Raw genomic sequence first — 22,384 nt, 5'->3', positions numbered from 1 at the left:
TATGGAATTTGAGATTTAAGTTCACTGGCAGAATTCCATGGGGAAGATCAGACAGCACCTGCTCAAACTACAGCATTATCACCATCAGGTTTCATAAGCAATAAGTTCACTTATGAATTTAAGGTAAATTATGATTCCTGTAAACTACAATTTCTATTCTGTCAATCTCATAGTAACAATTTTAAAGCAGACTATCTTCAGTCATTTAAAAAAATACCAATGCTATTTTATTCGTATAAAATCCTTTTAATAAAAACAGCAAACAACCTTGTAATTCACTATTCAATGAGTAAAACTGCACTTGTGCACAGACTGTGTTGGTCCTCTGCCCAACAAAGTACCACTTAAACCCCACTTAAATGCACAGGTCTTGCATTTGTATTGGTCCTCTGCACCAAGGTGATTTTCACTCTAAGCCAGATACACTACAGATACACTACTATAGAAGTGGGGCTATCCCCACTTCTCAGCAAAGATTTAATAGTAGAGTGGTATGGCGAGGTCTCTTAACAATACAGTTTCAGGACTTCTAGAAAATATACTAGAGTATGTTTACTATAAGCGTTATCAAAAGTAATTAAAACTCCATTTGTTAAATGACTAGAGAAAGTACACTTTGAGATGCCTAATCTATGTTTTTTAATTGTATTTGATTACTAATTTGCTAATTTGCAAAATTACATCCTTAGCAATTGGTTTTTGAGTTATTCATCCAATTTAGTGAGGCTCAACTGAATAGTCAGGTTTGATGCAATGCAATCTTAAAAGTCAAAGCTTAATTCTCATCTAGAAAAAGACAATAGCATAAAACACAATACACAAATATAGTTGTACAGTTTAAGATTCTTAGTCAATAAGAAAACATAAGAGGACCCTGTCCCAGTCATATTTAAATTAGTACAGACTGATGACAGGCCCTTTAGACTCAGGACTGGCAAGTTGGCTAAAAAGGTGGAAGTGTACTGTTATAAAGAGAGGCATTATTAGGGAAGCAGTAGACCATTTCTTTTCCATGGCTACATTCTTGGGGATGCAAGATAGTCATAACAAATCCAACTGTCATCACTAACACACCAACAGTAAGAATCAGGCCGGATATGAGGTTATCTGAATAGTTCCATCGTTCTTCAGACAGCTTCAGATAACATGCTGTTGGGATGATAAAAACAAGTGGAGTAGCACTGAGAATCCCCTGGTAGGAGGAAACAAAAAAAAACCAATAAGCGCATATATTCACATCTCCAGCACAAAACAAACATTTATAATTAGTTTACAGTTAAATGGTAATTAGATCTGTGCAAAAAGTTTCTTATGAAAAGAAACTAGAATAGTGGCTTTTCTTCTGCGTGGTTTCAATCACCAAAATCCAAGCAGATTGCAAAGGAGTCTGCACTATAATTTGAAATGTCTCAGGATGAAAGAAACAGTTACAACTTATTGATTTTACTGTAACAGGGTGAAATTTTAGCCTGCATGAACTTGCTTTCTATTAAGCCAAAGTTACATGAAAAATATCAGCTCCAGAAGTACAGTAAATCTCATAGTTTGAATAGCTTTGAAATATTTTGTCATATGAAATATTTAGGAACATTTCCTGATAAGGTTTTAGAAGAAAGAGGCAGTATTATTCATTAATCCTTACAGTTCTTTCATGCACTATCACAAAGCACCTACTTGGATTTCCTTCAAGCTTTACCTTTCAGTAAAACAAGGAAAAGCTTCCAGTGCATGATAAACATCAATGCAGCAGTTTAACTTGCTCCTAGCAGCTGCTCAGAACAATATTGTTGAGCAATGCCTCCAAACACAGACAGACCCTCAGTCAGGAAAGCATCCCTGTTCAGGAGAACACTTACACATGTCATGAACTTTTAAGGGAACTAATTACAAGTCCAGCACATTCTTAAGCGTTGTCCTGGGTAGGGATGGAGTTAAGAATGTGCTGAAGTATTTTCTTAAGTAAGCACCAGTGCAGGCTATAATATTGTTGCAGCCATGCTTCATTTGCCATCAGAGAGCTCTGCATTTCTGTGCCTGACATTGGAACCTGCCACCCTCTGACACACGCTTTATGAGTAGTCTGCATTAATTTCAGTTAAGAGTATCCATAAATTTGTTGATTAGAGAGACTACAGGGGGTGTAGCAATCCATACATTAATGTGTCTTTGTTTCATTCATCTGTAATTTTCTTGTTACTTATATTGTCATGCTGGGAAGTGTTACTGGCAGACATCAGTTACAGACCTGGTAGAAATCAATGGGTGTACTATGCACCCTTCATTCAGGCTGCATGATGGAGCAATTAAATGGCCCTTTTGCTTATTTTAAGCTATTTATAATTTGGAAAGGATTAACTGGAAAGAAACTATGCAGGTAACAATGATTTGAGAGGAGGCCAGTCAGGTAGTTTATCTGGATAGCAGGATCAGATCTCCAGTATCAGTGTGAGCACAAGCAGCTAATGTGGCTGTTATAAAGCTTCTTCTCATTGCTTAGGTGGAAATTAAACTGTAATACAGAGAACATGTTCCTCACCAAGGCCCTAATCCTTCAAGCTGTTACTTGTGGGCAGATCCAAGGATATGCTCACAACTCACTTCCTTCTCGTTCACCGAGTTCAATAGAGCTTGCAGAACCAGGTCCTAGGATTCTGTTCATTTTACTTAGTTGAGAAACAGACAGCCATTTTTAGGTTCCTTTTATCTATCAGAAGCAGTGGCTCTTATTACAGGGCTCTCTCAAACCCCCTGCTACTACACCCTGAAGTATGACATACCCATACCTGTTATATTATTCATAGTTTCCAAGGCCACAAGGGGCCATTGCGACAATCTAGTGTGACCGCCAGTATAACACATGCCAGAGATCTTCCTAAAATAATTCCTAATGTGTATCTTTTAGTAAAACATCCACTTGATTTTAAAATTGTCAGCGATGTAGATTCCATCACAACCCTTGGCAAATTGTTCCAAAGGTTAGTTACTCTCATTGTTAAAAATGTACACCTTATTTGCAACCGAATTTGTCTAGCCTCAACTTCCAGCTGTTGGATCATGTTATATCTTTCTCTGCTAAATTTAAGAGCTCTTTATTAAATATTTTTTCCCTTGCAGGTACTTATAGTCACGCCTTAATCTTCTCTTCATTACACTAAATAGATAGGCTCAAGGAGCTCAGTTGCTATTAGGCATGTTTTATTATAAATATCTGGACTGAAACTGAAGCTAGAGGACTGGTTAAAAACTAGAGTTACCATAAATTTAGACTGGCTAATAACACAGGCATGTTTTGATGAGCTACGTAGTCTGCTTCCTCTATTATTACTATTTCAGATTGGCTAACAAACTACGTTCACATACAAGACTCCACAAGGTGGAAATGTTTTTACCAGAAAAACCAGTTTTCAGACTGTAACACAGGGATCGGCAACCTTTCAGAAGTGGTGTGCCGAGTCTTCATTTATTCACTCTAATTTAAGGTTTTGTATGCCTGTAATACATTTGAACATTTTTAGAAGGTCTCTTTCTGTAAATCTATAATATATAACTAAACTATTGTTGTATGTAAAGTTAATAAGGTTTTTTAAAAGTTTAAGAAGCTTCATTTAAAATTAAATTAAAATGCCAAGCCCCCTGGACCAGTGGTCAGGACCTGAGCAGTGTGAGTGCCACTGAAAATCAGCTCATGTGCCGCCTTCGGCACACGCGTCATAGGTTGCCTACCCCTGCTGTAACAAGTGGCCAGGGCCAGCTTTAGGCACTGCGGGGCTCGATTTGAAAGAGCTGCTGCCTAAGACAGTGGAGGGACTTCAGTGGCAGCTCATTTGGCTCCAGTGCCTTCGGTGGCATGGCAGTGGAGGCTCCTTCTTCCACGGCACTGATTGAGCTGCTGTCGAGGACAACGGCGGCAGCTCTATTGGCTGCTGGTGCCCTTGACGGCACATCAGCGGAAGGTCCTTAGGGATTTTGAGGGGCGTCTTAGGGGCGTGGGAACCAATTCAGGGGAATTGTGTGAATCGCCCTAAAGCCGGTCCTGCAAGTGGCCCCTCCCAGACACTGCCTTGTGGACTCAGCACAGCCCTGCAAGTGGCCCATTTCCTCAGTTTCCCTTTGAGTCCCCAGTAATTCCATGCAATCTTATCTTCTAGTCCCAAACAATTTATTTACAAACGTGTAAGGACTCCATAATATATCCCAAAACATAGTCCATATCACCCCAGTGTAAATAATACTCCTCTTCTTTCGGTGTGCAACCCTGTTCCTTCCAGCGGGGACTCCCACAGCCTCTCTGCCTGGAGTATTCTTTTACCGTTCCTCTGGTCCAGCTCTCCAGCAAGGAGATGCCAGTGGGTAAGCCTCTCCACTGCTTTCTCTTCTTTCAGCCTTCTCTGGCCCTTGGCTCTGGTTTAGGGTCATCAGGCAACTCCCTCTGCTGCTGCTCCTCCTCCTTCTGCTTTCAGACATCTGGCCCTATCTTTTTGGCTTAGAGACACCAGCCAGCAAATCCTTCTTGCTGCTCTCCTACCTTTAGCCTTCTCCCAGGAAGCACCTTTTTTCTTTGACAGTTCTCTTCTCCTACCTCACTCAGTCTGCTCTGATTCTCACTAGATCTCACAAGGCCTCTTATTGCTCCCCAAATGCTGCCCTGCCGTTTTAACTGGCCCATCTGGGAACTCTTGGCCTGGAACAGGAGTGCTGAGGCCAGTTTCACTTAATGGGCCAGCTACTCTGTTACACATTCTTTAACACTTTGTGTTGTGTAAGTATTAAAGACAAGAAAAACCTTAGTATCTGTCTTTAAACTGAATCCCTGGTTTTGGACCCTCTGCCTTCAATCTGAGACAGTATCAGAGACCTAGGGATGACACTTTGCAAGAGATGTATTTTCCCTCCTAGGAGGTCATTTTTGAACCCCCCAGCTCTGGCCTTCCCATAGTGAGGACATTGTTGGTGGCTCAAATGCAAAGGAAAGTCCAATAGCAGTGGAAGAAATTGGTTGCAACCGCCCTTCTGCCATGAGCTTGACAGGAATCCAGGCTCAAAAGTCAGCAGCACTACCTGGGGAAGGGCCATGGCTAGAGGAGGTAGTGACTCAACATGAGATACCTGTAATACTGCAGTAACTCTAATTATTTCCTAACAATAAGTGTCAAGATTTTAACAGGTCCCATTATAATCCACTGTCTTATCTAACCTGTACTTAACTACTGATAGTCCTGGTCCATAGCCATCAGCCACATCCTTTGATAAGTCTAGTCCACTGCACATTTACTCCTGAAGGTTATGAAAGTCCTCTGACTATCCAGCCTGAACTTTTCTTCCTTAGCTTCAGGACATTGTTCTTTTATCTTATCTTCTGTGGAGACAAATAATTCCTTTCCTTCTGTGACACTGTTAACACTATACTATGTGGCATTTAAGAGAATATTGTAGTTTTTCAGAATTCCATTTATATTAAAGAGTGATTAGTAAATAATGGAGCATTAGGTGCACTTACGTTCAGCTCTAAAACTATTCCAAGGCAATCATACACTAAAGATATGATTGTGGCTACAGCAACAACAATTACTGTCACAGCAACATGGAGAATGGTGGTAAGGGTCCCACTGAAAAACACATTGGAAATTACCTGAAATGAAAACACAGTTTGTAACTTTACTTTGGCCATTTATTTATTTTAACAAGCAGCGTGTTTTAAATTCTATATGCTATGATTTATAATGAAAGTGAAAGGCGCGGGTGAGAATGTTATGGCTCTCAACCATCTCAAATTCTTGACTTCAGTGAGAGGTGTCCCTCCTTTTCCAGAAATTACTTCATATTAAAATTATGCAAAACCCCCCAACATTTGACTTTCCTATATTTTCAGGACATAGTGTCATTATTCTCTTTCATCTGATAAACACAGTGAAACCTTCTTACCATGAAGTCATTTATTAAAAGAAAAGATTTCCTACAAGTTTCCCATTAATTGATAACAGTACAGTGAAATATTCCAGGATTTTCCCTCTACTTTGCTATAAATCCCCTGTCCCAATCAGCTACAACCACCTCCTGAATATTATACTGTGTGAGTCATTATGTGCGAGTTCCATTATACCACACTGAGAATTTAAGCAGCAGTATTCAAGACAACAATATTGATGTAAGCAGAGTCAGGATGAGCTCTACCCTGACATCTGGTGGTGAATTATGGGAAGTGTAGAAAGGAATTTTAGGTATTTGCATTGGCACACCCACCCCACCTAGCATAGCCCATGGCATCCTGGGATGGTTATTTTGACAGCTCTGGGATCCCCAATTTCTTTGTTATTGGGGCAGGAAGAATAAAGTGTTGTCACCCTGATTATGTGAATGAGGAACTATGAGACTGCTTTATGACAGAGATGTCTCAATATCAATTAAGTAGCACTTGCTAGACAAGGGACATGGATGCCAAACCCCATTGAAATGAGAGAGGTTGGGGACTGGCCCTTTTTGAGGGCCTGGAACACCAATTGCACATCCTCCTCTCTCCACTGTTGAAGAGTAGAGCTAATTTTGATTCCATTAGGAGTCTATCTAGAGGCTGCTGAGCTGAATTCACATTGGGCCAATGGTGCACCAGCACCAGGGCTCCCCTACTACAAGCTGAAATCACTAAAAGAGCTAAGCTTACTGAGCTGAGATCACTGAGTGCTGTGTTAACTAGTGGGGGAGCCTGAAGATCTATCGCTAAGTGGCTGGCAGAGCGGAGTGGTTTGCAGCATGTTGGAGCAGCCCATGGAACAGTGAGCGGAGCGGAGTGGAGCAGTTTGTGGGGACGGCTCGAGTGGCTCACGGGTCAGCTGGAGGAGCGGCACAGCTGGTGTAGTAGAACTGGTCGTGGTGAAGGCTGCAGCAGAACTCCACAGAGAAGCAAAGCAGTTGGCCCTGGCCCACGTAAGGTGCCCCTTAACACCCTGTGTGCACCTCCCACCATTTCCACCCAGGCTGGGGGGATAAAACTCTGCAGATAAACTTTTGAACTCTGGGGTGGCACTGACCAGAGACTTTCGGGTAGCTGGACTTTGGGATGATTGAACTTAAGACCCTAAGAGGGAAAGGACATTGCCAAACGTATTTGGAGGTGGGTTTTTGCTTATGGTTTGTGTTATAATCCTGTTTGCGGTGTTTCTCCAATGTGATGCTGCATTGTTTCCCTCCTTTATTAAAAGGATTTTGCTACACTCAAGCTCCATGCTTGCGAGTGGGGAAGTATTGCCTCCTAGAGGCGCCCGAGGGGGTGGCATGTAATTTCCCAGGTCACTGAGTAGGTGCTCGAGCCGGTTTTGCATTGTGTTATTGAAATGGAACCCCTGGATACTGAGCCCGGCCCTTGTTGCTGCCAACTCAGAGGGGCAGAAGGGTTACACTAAGTTTATGAAATCACAAGAAAAAGCCCACTAAATGCTATAGCTAGCATGCACCAGGCCATTAGGTATTGATATTTACATAAGATTAGTCAGTAATTGCTATTAGGACAGATCTCACCATGTATTTTACATACATTAAGCATATGATTAAAAACATCATGGAAGAAGAGATAAAATGTCTCACTTCTCTAGTCACAAAACATTCAATGGGGAAAGTCAGGATTATAGTGACTCCATAGCAAAACCTTCCAAATGTAGTAAGATCATCGTCTCTGCAATAGTTTTCAAATATATCTCCTAGAGAACAGTGAAAAATGAAATTATTTTCAAATTAATGACAACTGTGGCTAATTATTAGCTGACATTTACACTTATGCAAATAGAGAGATAAGTCACCAGAGCAACTGTATACAAAAATTTGAGATTTTCTGACCCACTTTTGGACACACAAATCAGAAAACAATGATTAAATAATTTTGAATGTAATTTGTGATTAACTTTAACCACCCCGATAGTAACAGCATTTTCTATTATTTCTTGTATTCTCAAGATCATTTCCATTTAACTATTTACTTATCTATCTATCTATCTATCTACCATACACATATTACAGGGTTAAGCCTATTGTCATCCTATTTTTTGCAGCTTTCTTTTTGAGATTACTTTGTAATGGTGCTTCTGGTGTGTGTTTGTTTTTTTTTCTCCAATCGGTATGTGACACAGTTTTAGAAAGAAAAACATTTGGTTAAAAAAAACAGATTTCCTTTTTGTTATTCTTAGGACAAGAACAATCACATAAGGAAGACTAGATGTGTACAGCCAGAGACCTGAATTTCCTGTGCATCATATTACAGGATCTAATCACAGCTGCAACACTATACTAAGGGATTTCAAACCTTCAAAGCCCTATGTAAACATATGGATTATTAACTGATAATTCCTTTTGCATCAGTTTACTATTTTACTGCTATACAATTCAAGTAAACACCTCACCTAGTGATTATAGCAAAGGACCCCGGGGAAAGATGACCATGGGATCTAGTTCAGGCTGAATGACTAACTTACGATGAACATGAAAAAATCTTAAGACTATACTTAGATGGCCTACCAGGTCGTTTCCACCTCTGATTGCCATTATACTATATATGACTTGCTACTTTTAGGAGTCCAGTAGAGCTCAAGAAACAACCAGATTTGTTCTGGAGAAAGAAGAAATTGAGGGAACTGGTGAAAAAGATGGATGATGAGATGGAATTAGTGCATAATATACTATAGTGTCTAGTGTATATATACACACACACACACAAAATAGGAAGGTATGATTCTCCCAGTCTCGAAATATATTTTTTAGTCATTCTGTACTCAACCAGTCCATCTAGAAGGATGGGTACAAGCAATGACTAGAGTAGGTTGCTTTCCTGGATAAACAGATGGGGGCAGAAGGAGGAGGGAAGGGAGTGAAAATCCCCTGCGCCAAGCACAGCTAAATGCTGCTGTCTGCCACAAAAAAAATGAGGTGATAAACCTTCTCTTACAGCTTTAAACTGGACTGTAAAAGAATTGTGAAACAACTGAAGAAATGTCTCTAAAATTGTTTGGCTGACTTGAGAAACAATGATGTATTTAACAAATTTCTTCCTCCCTTAACGCTTACCTCTCTCTTCCCACTCATTCCCAAAGACAGAAAGAGAGCAAAATCTGTTACAAAGACAGTGAGAACCCTATGGTACATTTCTGACATTAATAATCTAGGCTGCAGTTTCAAAGTGCATAACTGAGTTGTGCATATGAAAAATGTAACTCTGTTTAGGCAGAGGATCCTCAAGGCAAAAGACTATGTTTTTAGGAATACTAGACAGAAAGTTGCTCCCTACACACACCAACCTCACTCTCCCCTCACTGCTAGAAGGGAAGCTGACTCCCCTCGGCCCCCTCACACTCTCAGAATGTGTCTTTTCCCCCTCAGCAACAGGGAATGAGTTTTTCCCCGTCAGCTGCTCAATTCTTCCACAGAGATTTGTGTGTCAGTCATACCAGTCAGTGACAGCCTAGCCACCTGCACTCCCGGGCAATTTCATCCTGAAGGAGTGCAGGTGATGGAAGTATCATTGCTAAACTCTGATAAGATTCTGCTGGGCACATGGGAAACAGCTCTAAGTTAGCCACTATAAGAGCACTGCCAGCAGAGTGTGTTGAGGAGATGTGTGGAAACTATTTAAGCTTTTATATGTACTCATCATATTTCCCCATCCACTCTGGCCATGCTCTACCTCTGGGCAGTGCTGTTTATTTTTGTGCTTTGCTAAACCCATGCAATCTTTCCAACAGAGGGAAGCAGTTTTGTGCTAATGTGTATCTCGTTGGTGTGGACTTTCCACCAGCAGGGCTCTGCTCTTGAGTCTACACCATCTTCCACAGCATAGACCCTGGGCTGGCTTCTCATCCCACTCCCATATTTTTTGACTACTAGGTAAGAAGGGTAAATCCCACACATTTATTTTCAAAGTATAAATAAAAAGACAATGATCAGCTTGGCATTTCCTCCTCTCTCTACCCTGCAGGGAGTTAACTGAACCTTAAACAAAAAGGGTGGAAAGTGTCAGAAGCCAAGATAAGCCTTAAAATAGACACATAGAGTATCTTACCTTCTGTGTAGCCGGTAAATGTCACATATCCACATACAGCAAACACCACACTGATAAAAAGAGCCAGTGAGACAGACACATGAGTGATGCGAGACCAGTTACTCAGAGTGGGTTCTTCCAAAGAGCCATAGATTAAAAAGCTGTTATGATGGCAAATGAATGCTGAAACACACGACAATTAAAAAAAACATACATTTCATTAAAAATAAAAATTTTGTACAAAGCTAAGCTAGTGTACTCCAGGGCAGTGGAAATATAGCAGTTTAAATCATTCATTATTACAAATACAAATGAAGGGTGCAGTACATAGCAAACATCAAACAGCATCACATTTTGGATATTTATCTCATTCTACGTGGGTCTCCCCCTTCCACTCAGCCCACATGATTCTGATTTGTCATCCCCAACAATGCCACCTGGTTCTCCCCTACCAACCCCAGACACAGCTTCCTGCTCACAATTCCACTTCAATCTCCAGTGCCTCCTTCTGGTGCGCCCATCAGGTTTTACACCATGATCCAGTCTGGGGCTTCTCTGTTAACTATGCCCCAGAATGTACAGATGAACAGAAGATGTGACATTTCCCACTCTGGGACAACAGGCATGTTGTGCAGTAACAAGCAGTCAGAAGACCTCAGAGTACCAGCACACTAGAGCCTCCAGAGGGATATCAGAACAGTGAGAGTAGAAGTTAGAGTGGGGACTAGGCATATGAGAGGAGATTTATCCAAACCTGAATAAAGGCTTAATTCTGGCTAATGGGAAATGATTAGGGCTAGCTCTAATTTTGCCTAAACCAGCTTAACACTAAGGTAAAGGGAAAATGCATCTGCCATGCAGATCCAGTCGTAAAGTAAAATTCTTTCAATCATTAGGGCTGACTGCAGATTGAGAAGAGATGTTCAGACACACACACACACACACTTACCAAATGACATCACCCCAATGGCTTGTATTGCATTAGACTTTGCAAATATCCAGGCATTCTCTGTTTTGGGTCTAAAACAGAAATTTGTTTTAATCGAATGTCCCCTATAGGTGATCAATGATTAGAATTATTTTAAAATACTACATATAACACAGTAAGGCTAGGCAGACCCTTCTGAAAAGAACTCCTCTGCACATTAGATCATGATGCTTTGGTAATAAAATGTTTGTCATTAAGAGATATCCTTTTTTCCCCTTGTATTTATAAAACTATCATTTCTAGGAGTGCTGCTTATGGCAATGTATTAGCACTTTTAATGAATAGTTCTGGTATTGTAACTTAAAAAAAAAAAAAGATTGCCACTTCTTTGGATGTGGTACATCTGGAAATGGCAATGAGGACAGTGAAGGCCATGGTGCTGACCCCATATGCGGTCAGGTTAGCCAAATAATACTGTAGATCTCTACTCTGAATATTATGGGACAGATTTTTCCTCTGGATCTGCACATATAGATCCTGAGGATTTCAATGGGAGCTCCACATTTGTTCCTAGGGCTTTAGTCCAAGTGCGACAAATTCTGCCCTTATTTGTGCAACCCCACAGTGCCAAATATGTCTGTTCTTCAGGGAGTGATATTCCCTCTGGTAGGGAGGGTCTTGCATATCCCCGGAGCCCTGAGGTAAGAAATAAATTTAAGGATGTACAACTAGAACAGTCCTGCATATGGGACTTTAGGACAGGATAAGGAAGGAGCCAAGGAATTCTGTATTATGTGGCTTCAATGACTTTATCAACCCCCCACAAGTTGCATGGAAGAACTGCAGTGACTGTATGCCAAAGCAGCAGCAAGCTGGGACAAAGGAGAACTGCTGTAGCCCTGAGCCCTGGTCATAGGTTGGTAGATTTTGGTGGATTTTGCCGCCCCACCCTTATACACCACCCCTTTTCCCCTGAATTTACTCAGGTTTTATACAGAGGAAATAAATTTCATTCTAGGGGCTTGTCAATACATGAGATTTTTCCAGATATACTTACACAGTTAAACAGCAATAGCTAGATTGATATAACTTCCCATGTGGACACTCTTATTCAGGAATAAGAGTACCTTTCTTCAGTTTAGCTTGAACTGCTTCCAAAGCAACATAAGCTAAACAACAACAAAAAAAACACTCTTTTATTCTGGTAGAAGGGTCTGCACAGGGAGTTACACCAACAGAACCATAGCAGCTTAAATTCACCTTACGAATAAGTGCCTGTGGAGGCAAGCCCAAAGTGTATACTGAAATAATCAACAGTCAAACAGAACAGTTTCCACTACATGAATTCATGTCTTACCTGTCACTGGGCTGCAGTTACCACTTTGATTTATGTATTTTTCAAATTGGGCATAATTTTATCATCTTATTATATAGAGAGTCTTGACAGTCTAAACTGTTGTCAATCTCCATTTTAAAATATATTCAGGGAATGATGGCAGAATGCAATTTAAATTCAGGCCCAGAAACGAAAGTTTGCAACAATCTTTGTTAAATCAGATCCAGAGATTGATACATGAAGTTCCATCCTGTAAAACAATTTAGAAGCTCCATATATGTTGATGCACACTCTAGGGAAACGGAGAAGCAAGAACACCCTTTTTCTAAGCTGCAATCTGTTCACATACCAGGTGGAAGCTGTATACCAACTGAGCACTTCTTTTACAGAAGTTCTTCAGAACAGACAAAATGGCATTACAGTGGAGAATGCTGCCATACAGCTAGCTGCTGCTAATTTTGCTTGCTTCAATTTCCACTTTGTTTTGAGGGGAAGCTGCTGCCACCTGCTGCCTCAGCTGCTGTACTCCTCCTTCACTGCAAAACAGCATGTCACAACCATCACACCACCTCTGTTTCTCTCTCCCCCTCTCTGTTACTAAATCAGCTCTTTCAAGCAGCAATTTCCTTAGCAGGTGTTAGTTTAGATGTTACTGCTGCCAAACTTTAAAACCCTTTCAAAACAGATTTATTTTTTTGTTCATTCTCTCCCCGCATTCATTATCTTCCCATTTCTTGAAAGGTGTCAGGCTTTTCCTAAGAACAGATTTTATAACAGCAATGACCTGATTATTCCAGCCTCCATATATTAAAATGTTGGGGTTATTTTATAAATTATATTCCTTTACTATTAAATTCATGTAAACCAAATAGGAAAATCTTCATTTTCCATTTTAGAAATATGGCTTATTAGATCCAGATGCATATTTGGCTGTGATTCAAAAAAATATCACTATTCATGACAGCACTTAAACTTGAAGTGAAAGGGTTTTAAGCATGTGCTTAACCCGGCTTTTATATGCAGAAAATCACTTACTGTGGCAGAGGTGGGCTGGGGAGTTTTTATAGCTTGTTGGGGGGGGGGAAGGGGAGGGAGGCATGTCTCATAAAGAAGCAAGATTGAGTGTCTCATAAAGAAAACGGTTGAGAATCTCTGTACTAGAGCAAGCTTCATCATCATGGCTGCCAGACCCTCCATCTCCTGGGACCCCAGGCCTTTCTCATCCTGATCCTGAGAGATGTCCTGATCAGACCAGGTGACATCGTCACTTGTACTGGCTTCATCAGAATCCCACACACTACCTGGGATTCTCTCTCTCTCTCTCTTCCGTCCCCCCACCACTTCCTTTTCTTTCCCCATCTTATTTTCTTCTTTCCAATCTCTCTCCTTTTGCCTTCTGTTTAATAAAAGTCTGCCTGAGGTGGCCAAGACTGCATATTCTGCAATACTGCTGTAAGCCTCTGACTAGAAATGCAGCTGAAAGAAATGGCCTGTAACAGCCCGATGCTGGTATAAATTTGCCAGGTTTCACAGTAGCTGATAAGACTGTGTGTTGTGCTTGTGTCTTTTCTAGCAGTCATATTGCAAGTGAAACTCAGTATCAGAGACAGAAGCTGCATTTTCTATCTTTGCCATTCTGTTCTCTCCCCTCTTGCATGTGTTCATCTTGTTTTGTCTCTTAGGAAATGGAATCAGACTTTAAGAGCAGCAGCAACTACAGCAACTCCAGCCTATCTCAACAAACTTACTTCCCGCCCCCCAAAAAGGACACATATTACCATCTTTAATACCATCTAAGACATTGTCAATTGAGGGTTTTTTGCCTTTTTAAAACTCTTTCCAGCTAAAGGTTAAAGGGCCGTTGTTAAAATGAAAGTCTTATTTAATACTTTACATTTCAAATGCTCTGTTTTTCCTTCTTTTCTATATCTTTAATGAAGGGTTAAAAGGATTTTTAATGGTGTGTTTGGTCTCTGTATATAAACCCCAAATTTTGTTAAAAATTGTTTAATGTTGGACAGAGACAGGGTCCTGTTAATACCTTTGGCTCTTTGGGTCCCTTTATTCCATCCAGAGTCGGCTCCAGGCACCAGCTTACCAAGCAGGTGCTTGGGGCGGCAACTCTGGAGCGGGGCGGCACTTTAAGATATTTGGCGGCAATTCAGCGGAGGGTCCCTCACTCCCACTCAGAGCGAAGGACCTCCCACTGAATTGCTGCAGATCGCAATTGCGGCTTTATTTTTTTGGCTGCTTGGGGCAGCAAAACCCCTGGAGCCAGCCCTGATTCCATCTAAATTAATACAGCACCACATCATAGAACTACTATACCATTTAGCCTTATTGGGTCTCTCTGAACAGGAGAAAAACTCAGGACCTTAACTGCATTTCAGCAGGGTCGGCTCCAGGGGTTTTGCCACCCCACGCAGCCCAAAAAAAAAAAAAAAAAAAAAAAAAAAAAAAAAAAAAAAAAAGCAGCTGCGATCATGATTGCGATCTGTGGCAATTCAGCGGGAGGTACTTCGCTCCGAGCGGGAGTGAGGGACCCTCCGCCAAATTGCCGCCGAATACCTTAAAGTGCCGCCCCGCTGCAGAGTTGCCACCCCAAGCACCTGCTTGGTAAGCTGGTGCCTGGAGCTGGCACTGCATTTCAGGTCAGGATGAGATATATTGGAGATAAGGTAGGAGCAAGATTACTTGCAACATGGTTGCTCTGTTCCTTGCCATCAGAAACACATTCATGAAACAAATAAAAATAATCACAAAATTTATCAACTATTTAAAAACAGGCACCGTAACTGAAGCTAAGATATACCAACTAAAGCCAAGCTATTGAAAAATTAATGCCTACATTCTGTCTAAATGCATGCCTTAGTGGTGGGGAGAAAAGCAAATGAGGCTTTAGTTGGGCTTTATTTTCTTTATTGATATATGTATATATGTTAATCTAAGAGACTTTTGATTTGTACAAATATAAAAAATAATCATTCTTTAAAAAAAAAAAAACATTGAATCAATTTCATCCTTGGTTTAACACTGACAATTTCAAATCAGGGACATTAGCGATTACATTAGACATAGCTATTTATTGCTGGCCAGTTTACAAAATATGGTACATTTTTTAAAGCACTCTAACATACTAAAATGTATGAAACAGAAATGGATTTACAATATTTAAACTAAACCATGATAGCATCATAGCAATTTAGTTCTATTGCCACTGGAAGTCAGATTTTTTTCAATACATAGACATGGAGAAAACTAATTTATATTATCCTTTGACAGAATTGAGTATTCAAAAAGAATTTGTGAAATCTTTCTAACCAAGAATTGTGATCCTAAAACCCTTTCCATTATAATATTAAGTGCAGGTTGTGAAAGACTGACAATTTCCTGCAATGTCCTAAATGGACTTTATTGACATAAATCAAACATTTTTAAATTAGATTAATACCTATGGGGTCAAGTGTATTAAAAATAAAATTGCATATGTGTTGTTGTGAAACTGTATGTATTTCCATGGGAATGGTAAATAGGAGAACTGCACTGAGCGAGTAGGCAAATTCACTCAGATTGTAATATCTCCAGAGAAATCCCTCCCCTGGAAAAGTCCAAACATACTAGCTCAAACTAGATTCTCCATGGACCAGCAGACAAAGGAAGGGGTTTTGTATAAATAACTTGGATTTAAACTGAGTTAGGGCCTTCTTCCTCATTCAGCAAAATGGATAGGATCCCTAGTCCATGGAGGGCCCCATCCTTAGGGTAGGATTGGAGGATCTGTGCTTCTTCTGAGCTAAAGCTATGATAAACTGGTAATCACGAGGAATAAGCCTTGGGTGAGGGTTTGAAGGACTGTTCCTGCCAGAATCCATGTTAGGGTTAGGGTTAACTCTGGTAAGCTTATTAGCATGTGTGTAGGTTCTTTTATTGTTTTTAATACATTTTCTCTGTAATACTTTTTACCTTAAGAATAAAGTTGGCTTGCACGGGAAGTGCTGTGTTGTATCTCTGTAGCAATTCACGTCTTAACTGAAGAGAAAGCAAGAAGGTGTCCTTGGGCAACCTCTCTGTGCTGGGAATAACATGGTTAAGGTGGGGAACTGTGCAGACTGGAAATACCCCAGACAGAAGGGAGAGTGGCCTGGGCCCTCACCCAAGGGAGACAACAGCAAGGGAGCTGGAAGCCTGAGGGAGGTGCTTTGTTGGAAATAAATCTGAGGGGAATACAGAGGCAGTAGGTTGTATTTATATAATATCTTATGAGTTAACTGACCATTTAAAATGCAACCAGAAAAATAAAATAATGGTTTTAATACCACTGACATTTAAAAATTATTGTAAAGCTCAAGCTGATTTGAAAATGCCTGTAAAATGCCTCCATCACCACATGCATTTCTTTGCATGAACATTTTTAAATAAAATGGAGTTTTTACAGCTATGTTATATGTAATAAAAGAGTTTAAAAATGAAATGATGGTAGGATTCTGAACTTCAGCTATGGGGTTGTGAATAGAGATGTCTAAAGAGTCAATCCTTAGACAGTATGAATACTCAAGAGCCTGCAGGAGGACTGGAACAATTTGTATAGTGGGGGTGCTGAGAGCCACTGAACCAAACTGTAAACCGTGTACATGATGGAAATTACTTCAAACCATGGGTTGCTGCTGCACCCCCAGCACTCCTAGTTCCAGAACCTATGAGAGCCTGAGTACCTGCTGTTAATAAATGGACTGTGCATTAATGACATGAAACACTAACTGCTCTGACTGAAACACAACCATCTTGTCCGGATATGTGACACCAAACTGAGATTGTGCTATTTGGGAATAACTCCAGAAAAGTAAAATTCTTAAACCTAACCATACTCAGGAAGTGCATCCTATCCTATATTCTTAGAGTAAATAACCAAACCTCTCAGTACTGGAACAGAACTTAATAACCACAGTTTGCACTAATCTCCACATAGTATCCATACAGTGCAATACCACACACACAAAATTATTATTTATATATATATATATATATATAAATATATATTATATATATATATATATTATATATATATATATATATATATATATATATATATATATATATATATATATATATATATATATATATATATATTATATATATATATATAAAAAAATAAAATAAAATAAAATAAAATATCCCTTAACATTTTCCTTAACATGTAAAATAGGAATGGAAAGAATGTATCACTCAATTAAGTGGATTTTTCTGTTTTTATAGGAAGCATTATGACGTCTGTCCCTTACGGGACACATTCTTCAATTTATTCCTGAACTGGAATTTAAAAAGCAGAAACTCAGTGGCAGTACAAAAACACAGTGAGCTGTATAAGAAAACACTAACTGTGATGTCTAGTTCACTGTTAGATTGAAAGCCAGGAGCTCTGGAATTCTAATTTGACCTCTTACATTTATTCCCTCTATCTCAGTGGGGGATGAAGATCACAAAGGCTTTAGCAACCTTCATGGAACTTAAAGGGAGGACAAGTTGCAAGAGGGAAGAGTTTTGAAGAGCACCAAGAAGTCAGTCTGTGTGCATAAGGATAGCTGCAGTTACAGTGCCATGTTAAATAGTTTTCTTTGTAATAAGCTAGTTTAGTTTAAGAAACATGGAGTCCAGCATCCAATACGTTAAATAGTTTCTTCTCTGAAAGAAAGAGTGGAGGAGCTTAAGTGGAAATTGACATGAAATGGAAGCTAGCATAGAGAAACACTAAAACAACAACAATCACAAGGAGTAAACGCTGGCTGACATCCAGGACAGGAGGAAGGTGGAACATGAAGGACAATGGATGAATCAAGGAAGAGTATAAGTTGTAAGAGGAGCAGAAAGGAAAAATGTATGGGGCCATTTAGCCCTGATACCTGCAGCAAAAATAGGAGAGGATTAAACTGAAAGAGATCTTAAGGGAGGTTACTAGCCCAATCAACAATGAAGAGGCCACAAATTAAATGAAGCCAACAGCAAGACAGAATTGGCAAGTAATTCTAATTGCTTACTCTACTGAGGTGTGTGGCCTGAGACATGCGTTTCCCAGATAAAGTAAGACCGTATTCAGTCTCCAGGATACCAATAGAATGTATATCACAATAAAGGTGCTGGCTAATGTAAAGAATGCTGGGGAATCCCCACTGTTTGTAGTCCAAGAACAGAAAGGCTACAAATGCTGTTGTGGTGGAAGGTGCATCATATAAAGCTCTGGAGTCAGACCCAGACAAAACTGTTTGGTCACAATATATCTGGGTCTTTTTTGTTATTAAAATGTTAAAGGCTCCATCACAAAATCCATTGTGAGGGGAAATCATTCTGTCTTTAGTGTTGTACACTGTCAAATAAGAGACAGCGAGCCTGGTTTTTCAGACGATGGAGGGAGCAAGGTTATCTCTAATCTCAGCCCAGCCACACACAGCAGGTATAGAGAGCTCATTAAAATAAAAGAAGTATTTACAAAAGAGGAACAAGAGTCACACTTTTGTACCAGATGAGCTGCATGTTTTGTACCAGCAAGATTTCCATCTTCTTGAATGGAAGATCGGTGATAAAACTGCTATATTAAGGTGCAGATTGGCAATTATCAAGATGACTCTTCTAATGAAGCACCAGACAGCAGATTTAATTCAGGTTTGACTTCTAAATTTATAGACTTAAATTGTGGAATTCAGTTTCTTTTCTGTGGCAAAACTGTAGAATGAAATAGGGAGTGTGGAATGTTAGTTTTATGCTCTAGATTAAACTATTTCAAAAACTGTAGCCATTGAATTTAATCTTAGTCAACATTACGAAAGGTAAATCAATAATGCTCAAGTTAGCCTTTAATTTCTAATTGACAGAGTATCAGAGAGGTAGCCGTGTTAGTCTGGATCTGTAAAAGCAGCAAAGAATCCTGTGGCACCTTATAGACTAACAGACGTTTTGGAGCATGAGCTTTCGTGGGTGAATACCCACTTCATCAGATGCATGTAGTGGAAATTTCCAGGGGCAGGTATATATATGCAGGCAAGCTAGAGATAATGAGGTTAGTTCAATCAGGGAGGATAAGGCCCTGTTCTAGCAGCTGAGGTGTGAAAACCAAGGGAGGAGAAACTGGTTCTGTAGTTGGCAAGCCATTCACAGTCTTTGTTTAATCCTGAGCTGATGGTGGCAAATTTGCAGATGAACTGAAGCTCAGCAGTTTCTCTTTGAAGTCTGGTCCTGAAGTTTTTTTGCTGCAGGATGGCCACCTTAAGGTCTGCTATAGTGTGGCCAGGGAGGTTGAAGTGTTCTCCTACAGGTTTTTGTATATTGCCATTCCTAATATCTGATTTGTGTCCGTTTATCCTTTTCCGTAGCGACTGTCTAGTTTGGCCGATGTACATAGCAGAGGTTGACAGAGGTCCTTCTGACCATCAAGGAAAATAAATTATCTAAAAATAAGTGACATCATCTAAAATTCTGGCATGGCCCTACTTGAACATAATTGTGTATTTCCCCACTCTTTCTTAATGAACTGATTAGTAGTGGTGTAAATATAGAATGTCTTTGTTTTTAAATTTAGATTTCACTATATGGTAAAGTTTCTTTGGTCGTTACATGATTATTAAGGAGCAAGAGAGCATCATATTCCTACTTTCATGCTGTTTTCTTGAACACTTGGTGTTTCATTCCTGTGATCAGCTGCCAGATGCATAATTTTCTCACAGCTACATTTGTGTGTGATCTTTAGAGGTTGCTCTCAGAAATGTTGTGATGATTTATTTATTATGCAGGCACTGACATAATGGTATTCTTTCAAAATCAACACCAAAAAAAGTTAAAATGCTCTGTCTTTATAAATGGCATTACCTATCATCCCTTTTCTATCAATGTATATTCATAATTTCATCCTTAAGACATGAAATAGCTTAATGCAATATGAATGTGTTTGAAGACTGTTACATTCTGAAGATGAGATAATCCTAACTCACTGTTGTTTCTGAATGTGTTAAAAAATTAACCCAGTATAAGCAGATGGAAGTAAAATGAGGGAGAAACAGTCTTTTTTTTACTCCACAACCTCTCAAATGTAATGAGGGCAAAAACTGTAGGCTGCACACTGGATGTTCTTAGCAGCTACACTGTCAGCTTCAGACTGCAGTGATTATTTATTTATATAGGTGACTTGCAATGAAAGCAAAACTGAAAAAAATATATAATGCCTTGACGCTACTTATGCCATAAGGGAAAAAAAGTCAAAATAAAAAAATATCCTGATGCAAATATCAATTATTTCTGAAGCCTTCCCCAAAAAATAAAATAAAATAAAATAAAAATCCCCCTCAGTCCCACTCCCTCACCCACACAAAAAAGCAGATGTCTTAGTTTTTAGATTAACTGAACATTAACATTAAAGCATGGTTTGGTATTGAACAATGCCAAATTACTACAAGCCTCCCAGAAGAATACAAGAAAATTGCATTTCAAAGGAAATAAGTGTGGCAAAAAGGTTTACTTTAGGTCTGCCTCTTGGCACATTTTGACTGAACCCTAGGGACACCTGAATAGACAATTTAAAGCTTAGGCTAACCAGTGAGACTTTTAAATTTTCTCAGTTACATCAACAATAAAGAAAAATACATGACAAGCTTATAGGAATACAAAAAGGATTTAAAAGAAAAAATGTCAGACTAGGTTAAAAATATATTTTGGGTCCCCCAAGATATATTAGGGAGATCTGGCTTACTTTCCCAGTCCCCTCTTTAAAGGCAAAGGGAATAGAAAACCCTCTAAGAGCCAAACAGAATTCAGAAGCCCAAGCATCCGTCCAAAGACGCTGGTGGTGAAGGAGGCAGCACCGAACTGTCACAAGACAAGGAAGGAAGACTGCAGTACATAGTTGCTGCTTTAAAAGCAAGAATAAGACATGCAATATAAATAAAATCTAACATGGTGAAGGCAAGTTCAAATGAGGACACAAATGCAATATTCGTTGAAAATGGTTGAATTTTTTTTTAAAAGCCACAAGTTTATTTAACTTGAATCTAATAAACCTCTGTAAACCCAAGGCCTAGTCATGGTAGTAGCTTGAAAAGATGGAATTCTCTCATTCCTTGTACTGGCTTCTGGCTCATTTCTATGTGAATCAAGACCTGTTGTACTGATACACTGCTAGCACCATACTGGTATCACCACCCCTTCTCACTCAGAAAGACACTTATTCTTCCCAACCTTGGACTGACACCTATCTGTCCAAGTGGCGGATGACTTGATATCCATTCTGCAAAGAGAAACATGTGCCCCATCTCTTAAATGTTGCAAGACAGAAAGACTATTCCCATTCACTCCCCTTTAGCAGGCGGGATATTGAAATGGGACTCAAGAGACCTAGGTTCAATTCGCAGCTCAGCCAGACACATTCTCTATGGCTTTAGGCACGTCATTTAATGCAGTTTCTGCTCAGGTCCTCGACTGTAAAATGGGGATATATGGCCCCGTCCACATAGTAAGTACCTAGATCAGTGGTGGGCAACCTGTGGCACACGGGCTGCATGCGGCCCATCAGGGTAATCTGCTGGTGAGCCGCCAGACATTTTGTTTACATTTGCACAGCTGCCCGCAGCTCCCAGTGGCTGCGGTTCGCCGTTCCCAGCCAATGGGAGCTGTGGGAAAGAGCGCGGGCCGCAGAGACGTGCTGGCCGTCGCTTCACGCAGCTCCCATTGGCTGGGAATGGTGAAAAGGTTTACACAATGAAAATATGTCTCATTCTAAATGTACAACTAGAAATAGATACCAGAAAAAGGTTTATGGGGCTTTTAGAAAAGTTAGTCTCTTTATTAGATTAGATTTTGAAAGGAGAAGTGTTAAAAAAAAAAAAAGTGTCTCAAAGAAGCCTCAAAATAATCTACCATAAAATACCAAAATCACTTTTTAAAAAGTCATCATTGGTTTTTTAATTTAAAAAAACCCTGAACAATGCCCCATGTTTTACAATACACTATTACGATGGTGTTACCATAGTAACAAGGTCATCATCAGTAGCCATTATATATTACTTCATTTTTGACAAGGGAGTTAGAAATCTCTCTTTCAAATGTGCATTTAACAAGCTCTGAG

At 39.8% G+C, this 22,384-nt stretch overlaps 1 protein-coding gene across 5 annotated transcripts in view; it reads right to left on the bottom strand.

Annotated features, from left to right (window-relative positions):
• Positions 1-231: 231 nt before the first annotated feature.
• SLC38A11 (solute carrier family 38 member 11) overlaps positions 232-22,384 on the bottom strand; it is a 37,651-nt gene continuing 15,498 nt past the window's right edge. For all 5 annotated transcript variants that reach the window (XM_050968950.1, XM_050968947.1, XM_050968949.1 and 2 more), the window contains 5 exons: positions 10,968-11,038; positions 10,040-10,201; positions 7,579-7,691; positions 5,498-5,629; positions 232-1,192 (listed from right to left, as the gene is read on the bottom strand). In XM_050968950.1, the coding sequence (XP_050824907.1) occupies positions 944-1,192; positions 5,498-5,629; positions 7,579-7,691; positions 10,040-10,201; positions 10,968-11,038 (727 nt within the window). In that variant the 3' untranslated portion in view covers positions 232-943. The remainder of the gene's footprint in view (positions 1,193-5,497; positions 5,630-7,578; positions 7,692-10,039; positions 10,202-10,967; positions 11,039-22,384) is intronic.

The sequence above is a fragment of the Gopherus flavomarginatus genome, chromosome 10, assembly GCF_025201925.1.
Source record: "Gopherus flavomarginatus isolate rGopFla2 chromosome 10, rGopFla2.mat.asm, whole genome shotgun sequence".
NCBI lineage: Eukaryota > Metazoa > Chordata > Testudines > Testudinidae > Gopherus > Gopherus flavomarginatus.
Note: the sequence above shows the minus strand (reverse complement) of the source record. Positions and strands in the feature narration are given on the sequence as shown.